The sequence below is a fragment of the Protomyctophum parallelum genome (genome assembly GCF_964188405.1).
Source record: "Protomyctophum parallelum genome assembly, chromosome: 7".
Taxonomy (NCBI): domain Eukaryota; kingdom Metazoa; phylum Chordata; class Actinopteri; order Myctophiformes; family Myctophidae; genus Protomyctophum; species Protomyctophum parallelum.
Genome location: NC_139705.1, coordinates 47,905,626 through 47,911,773, shown reverse-complemented (window position 1 = coordinate 47,911,773; position 6,148 = coordinate 47,905,626). Strand labels below are relative to the sequence as shown.

Genomic DNA, 6,148 nt, shown 5'->3' with positions numbered 1-6,148 from the left:
ATGACAAATGTATCTTTTAGTGAGCTGAAACTTTTTGGAACCCCTGGGCTGGACTATTAGTGTGGACACTAACCATCTTCTGAGCCAAAAGACCTGTGCCAATAATAGCTGCTGGTGGGGGTGGTGCATGTTGCCATGGTTCCGTCCAAACAATGCATTACAAGGCTGGCTCTATTTTATTCTTTAAATGTTTTTGCTAGCATCTGCATCGCCATCAGAGTGGTGATAGGAACTCTCAACTCAGCACATCATGGCTTTCTTTGGAATAACAACTATGGGGCATCAGAACCCCATTGGGGATAAAATGATATTAAATTCAAGAGGAGTGTCTCTTTCACAAGGTAATTGATATGTAAGCCAATAGCTCTGCTCTGGAGTAACCTCTTGTATTAGTAATACTGACTGTAACGGCAATCTTTTCCCTTCCAATGTATATTTGCACGTTACTTCACAGGTGCTGGGATAGTGATCCAACGCAGATTAGGCCTACTAACAGAAACATAACAGATGGATGTCATGTCTTCAATCCAGTTTTGGTGTATTTATTGAGCAAGTTAGTTGAGCAGTTGAAATGAACATACCAGTGAAGTTATTGTAGAGGTTTGTCTGTCTCTGTTCTGCTGGTAAGAAGCGGTGTGCTTCCACCATTCCATGTGTGTCCTATCTGATCTGATTAAAGCACCTGAGTGACCCTCTAAATACACACCCAGTTCTGTCAAATCTAAAGCCCGCCACCAAGTGTTATAAAAATACTATGCCAACCTAACCAATATAGCATCATAATGGCTCCTACAACAAATACATTGACTTCTCCTTATACTTTTTATTTGCCACACTGCCTTATATTGAGATTTGTTTTTTAACATTCTCCTGAACTTATTATTTTTCTGTTATATTTTCTTATTTATTTATTTAGTTCGTTTTTACTGTCTTCATTGTGGTAATATGTGTGTGTGTGTGTGTGTGTGTGTGTGTGTGTGTGTGTGTGTGTGTGTGTGTGTGTGTGTGTGTGTGTGTGTGTGTGTGTGTGTGTGTGTGTGTGTGTGTGTGTGTGTGTGTGTGTGTGTGTGTGTGTGTGCACTTTGTATAGCCCATACAGTAGCAGTAGCATGAGGTAATTCAAAGAATAAGCTTTGCCATACAGATTACTAGGGCTGTTTGTGTGTGGAGTATACAATGAAATCACATCCGTGCATGTGAAGTGAGGGGCGCTCTTGATCACAATTTGCATAATCACTTTTGTCTTCAATGTTTGTGTTTACACAAAGTTGTCTTCTATGTTTGTGTTTACACCACTTTTGTTTTCAATGTTTGTGTTTACTCAATGTTTGTGTTTTACACAATGTTTGTGTTTTACACAATGTTTGTTTTACACAATGTTTGTGTTTTACACAATGTTTGTGTTTACACAATGTTTGTGTTTTACACAATGTTTGTGTTTACTCAATGTTTGTGTTTTACACAATGTTTGTGTTTTACACAAACACTCAAAGCTAGACATAGGAGGGGCTGGCGCCACTCAATAACCTCACAGAAAATCACAATGAAAGCTATAGGGAAAGTAGAGAGAGCTCTTGTAGAGATGTACAGTACAAAAGAGATCCAAGATAAGAGATCCAAAATAAAACAATGAAACTAATGCTCAACCTATAAAGCTACATTATAACATTACGTCTCCATGCAGACAGTGGAATGAATTCTAGATGCTGGTCCATCATACTTGGTTTAGACTAGTCATTGGTTCGACATGGGTTTTAGGTGTGCTTAGGTTTAGGTGTGCTGCCCCGTGGGAGGTTAGGTTTAGGGTGAGGGTTTGAGATATAGGTTGTAGTTGTAGGACTAATGACTGGTCTAACCAATGACTAGTCTAAACCAAAAACTGTCTAAACTAAGTACTGCACCTTCCAGAGACCCTGCGCTGCACAGATACATGCAGTGTCTACCTGCAGCCTCTACCCCACAGCACGGACATCCATCATGGAAGCCAGGAGCGATACAAGGACATGGTCAAGAGGGTTCAGACACCAAGATGTGAGTCCAGTTGACATGGAAGCGGGTGGAATTTAACTGAATACTTTTTCCTTTGTTGATACACTTGTATGCATTCGGTATAGTTAACCCTCATTAGCATAGAAACATAAGCACTTCAACCATATAGCCCCTATTCTGGGCTGAACATTTGCCAGACATTACGTATCTATACAAGCATACTGTACAATGCATCGCGATGTGACAAATTGTGAGCTATTTCTGCAATAAAAGGACACTTCTTGATAATGTTTTATGATCTGGCCAAAATAGGGACACCAGGTTGAAAGTGGTTGCTCATTATCTTTATCTCATGTCAACCAACTGTACTTTGTTATGTCTTCTCTAGCTCCTAACCAACTGTACGCAGTATCTAGCCCCTAACCAACTGTACTTTGTTATGTCTTCCCTAGCTCCTAAATAAACGTACATGTTGTTGTCTTCCCTTGCTCCTAACTGTACGCATTATCTAGCTCGTAACCAACTTACTACTTATAATATAAGTACAGTTGGTACAATATAATTGTTGACTCCCTATAGCTCCTAACCAACTGCAACTGTACTTATATTCTTCTCTAGCTCCTAACCAACTGTACTTACTGCCTCTGACTGACAACCAGCAGTATGGATGGTTGGATCAGAGGCTGGAGCCCTGGGCCCAAGTGAAGAGATACCCCCGTAAGAACAGTGAGATGACCAAGTAAGTTGAGTAAATGTTGCTGTCGGGCAGAAACCAGCTCTTACCTCCAGAATTTAACTTTTTGTGTTTTATTTGTAAATTAACACCCTTCTTGATCACATCTACTGTAACAGTGTCACCCAAAACCCCAAAGTATCAAAAGTAGCAGATTTGCAAGCTTGTGAGCTTGTAGATCTGCTACCTTTTCCGTTTTTAAAAATTAAGTAACAGTTTTGGACATATGGCTGTATTTTGCGTTGAGTAAACTAAAGACCTGGAGGCGTGATCAATGCTCTTTGGCCACTCAGAATAGCCAAATGGCATTGATCACGCCTCCAGGTCTTTAGTTTACTCAAGTTAGGGAATAAGACCTGGTACTTAAGACACGCAAAATACAGCCACTAGTTTCCACCCGACAGAGATGATATCTGATTGATTGTTTTGAATGTTCATTCCTGTGATTGTCCTCTGTGTGCTGTTTTCTTATAGGTTTGTGAAAGAGATGACAATGTCCGATCGGGACTTCAACCTGTTCTGAAAGACTGTCAGTTTTTGTGCTACAGTGCTGAAGGGGCCAGCTGTCTGTATAGTCACACACATTTACTTTAACCATCAATGTGATGTTTTTGCATAGCATTGTAGATTTGTCTGTCATTAAATGTTGTGTTCTTTTATCAGTCCTTTTATCGAACTGCACTTTCCTGTGCTTTTTTGTGCAAACTCCTAATAAAGTATTCAATCAATCAATAAATCAATCAATTCACAGGTCTCCCTGTAAAATCGATCAGACAGCTTTCAGTCCATTCAGAACATTGCTGTTCAAGTAAAATTATCACCTAATTTTTATTTTAACTTTTTAACATTTTCTACTGTATTCAGAACAGAACAGGAATTCATTATAGAACAGGAATGCTGTTGAATTGTGTCGTATACAGCTGCGCCTGCTACAGCAGCTTGGGTTGTGAAACATGCTCAAAATATACTCCTCATTGATTCAGCTCTGAATCAACTTAGTTTGTGTTTGTTTTACGTACTAAAACAGTGACTGTCGATCTGTTTCAGCGCAGTGCTGTTTTTGGCAGCAAATTTCTATTTTGTTTAGTCATAGTCTTTGGACTGATTTAGTTTTGGTCACATTTTAGTCACCTGGAATGTCTTAGTGTTAGTCTAGTTTTAGGTCACATTCATACCAGAGAGCTTTGCTACGATTAAAACGAATCCTGCTGCGCATTGTCAGAAAGTGCGCTTCGTTTGGCAGGTGTGAAGGCTCATTCGAATCCTAATGCGCAGCAAATAACCGCATTTTACTCCGCCCAAAAACGTGGGTTTCGCTTTGAATCGCACTTGACTACGATTCGGTGCAGGTGTGAATGCAATCCGCAGTAAATAAAGGAAATGAAGCACCATAGATTTCACTGTGTAGGCTATAGTTTATGAATGGAACACATTGATAAAGGTCCCCCCTGCTGCGTTTCCAATTCCTGCGAATGACAGTGTGAAGGCAAACCACAGCCAATTAAATATGCAAGAACCCAATTTCCCCGCCCATACGGATCTGAGTCTACCGAAGTATTAGGTGAGAATCTGACCTTAGTCGACTAAATGTCATAAGATTTTAGTCGACTAAATCTACAGTTGATTTAGTCAACTAAAATGTATTTTGGCGGGTCTTGATGCTGTCTTAATGAGTGTTTTTACACTTGCTGAAAATAGCCGATCTACAAGCTCACAACTGCTGTTGTGAGCTATTTTCCCTGATGTCATACTTATATGTGACCTCACCGGTATGACACGACCAATCACAGCCAGTATGATAAAAAGCACTGCAGCCTCAGAGAGAGTTCAGATTGAATCAACTTCTCCAAGACTCAACTCTTCACCACAGATCTCTACCAGACTGTTATCTTCAAGACTCTTTCCACCAAGACTCAACTCTTCACTGCAGATCTCTGCCAGACTGTTATCTTCAATACTCTTTCCACCAAGACTCAACTCTTCACCACAGATCTCTACCAGACTGTTATCTTCAAGACTCTTTCCACCAAGACTCAACTCTTCACCACAGATCTCTACCAGACTGTTATCTTCAAGACTCTTTCCACCAAGACTCAAAGAGCTCTAGAATCTAGAAGCGTACTTACTCTATAAGGGTGACGAGGGTGACCGGGCTCTCCTTTCCTTTGGCTCTTGAGCTCTTTGTTCTTCTACAGAGCAGGAAACCAACCGGTTTACTTCAATCCACCATTAACTGTTACAACATGCTTTCCTGGACGTTGCATCAGAAAGGATCATCAAAGGAAGATGGTGCAGCTGTAGCGGTGAGACACAAGCTGTACTACTTTGGATGGAACCCTGAGGACAACGAGGATCAGATTGGTGTGCAGGTCTTCAACACACTGACTTTACTCTGGAGGAAGTTGACCTCTGGAAGAGGAGAACCTCTTCCCAACGGGCGCCTAAGCCACACAGCTGTGCTGATTGAAGATATTGTCTACCTCTGGGGAGGTATACAGGTATACACATACGAGAACTGCAACATGCTTTATGCATTTGATGTCGACGCCCACACCTGGTTCAAACCACAGGTTTCTGGGACTGTTCCAGAGGGGAGGAGGTACCACTCAGCCTGTGTCTTGGGGAAGGTCATGTTTATCCATGGAGGAGACACCATTCTGACTGAATACACTAATGACATCTACAAGTTGGACACCAGCACAATGATCTGGTCTGTAATCAACACCAGAGGAACTCCACCTCCTGGGTCATCATTTCACTCTGCAACCATCATCGGGACAAAGATGTTTATATTTGGGGGATTTTGTAGTTGGGACGTCTGCAACAACATCAGAGTGTTTGACACAGAGACCCTCTGGCTGAGCACACCTTCTGCAAAGCCCCTTCACTCTTGTGGTCATTCAGCCTTTAGCTACAATGGAGAGATGTACATATTTGGTGGTTCATATGGGGGAAGAAACTTCAATGATATGTGGAAATTAATCAGTCCAGAGACCTTCTGCTGGAAGAAGGTTAAGCCCAAGGGGAAAGGCCCGTCTCCGACGTGTTGTATGTGCTGTTGCATGCTGGGAGATCGTATTATCCTCTTTGGAGGAGACAACATCCCCGGTGACCTGTATGTCTTAGACTTCAGTCCTAGCCTCAAGACATTATGCAAGCTAGCAGTTATTCAGTACGGTCTGGAGCAGTCTGGACTCCCACACAACATCAGGTGGGAACTGGCAGCCATGACTAGCAACAGCAACTGAAAGGATAACAACATAAAATAAAATAAAAACCAAATCAACAAACAAACAAACACTAAATCAAAGTTAGTGAGCTGGTAGTAACGACTACCCCGTTGACCTCAGGATACATCACTGAGGATACGTCCCAGGTGCATCCATGCGATGTTTTTTGTTATAGTTCTTCTTCTTCGACAGTAAC

At 41.5% G+C, this 6,148-nt stretch overlaps 1 protein-coding gene across 1 annotated transcript; it reads left to right on the top strand.

The window, feature by feature from the left end:
• Positions 1-250: 250 nt before the first annotated feature.
• Positions 251-3,245, top strand: spmip11 (sperm microtubule inner protein 11; the record flags this gene model as incomplete). Its single annotated transcript, XM_083769872.1, has 4 exons — positions 251-341; positions 1,909-2,031; positions 2,608-2,728; positions 3,197-3,245. 4 exons carry the CDS (start codon positions 251-253, stop codon positions 3,243-3,245), a joined length of 384 nt encoding a protein of 127 aa, XP_083625998.1.
• Positions 3,246-6,148: the final 2,903 nt, after the last annotated feature.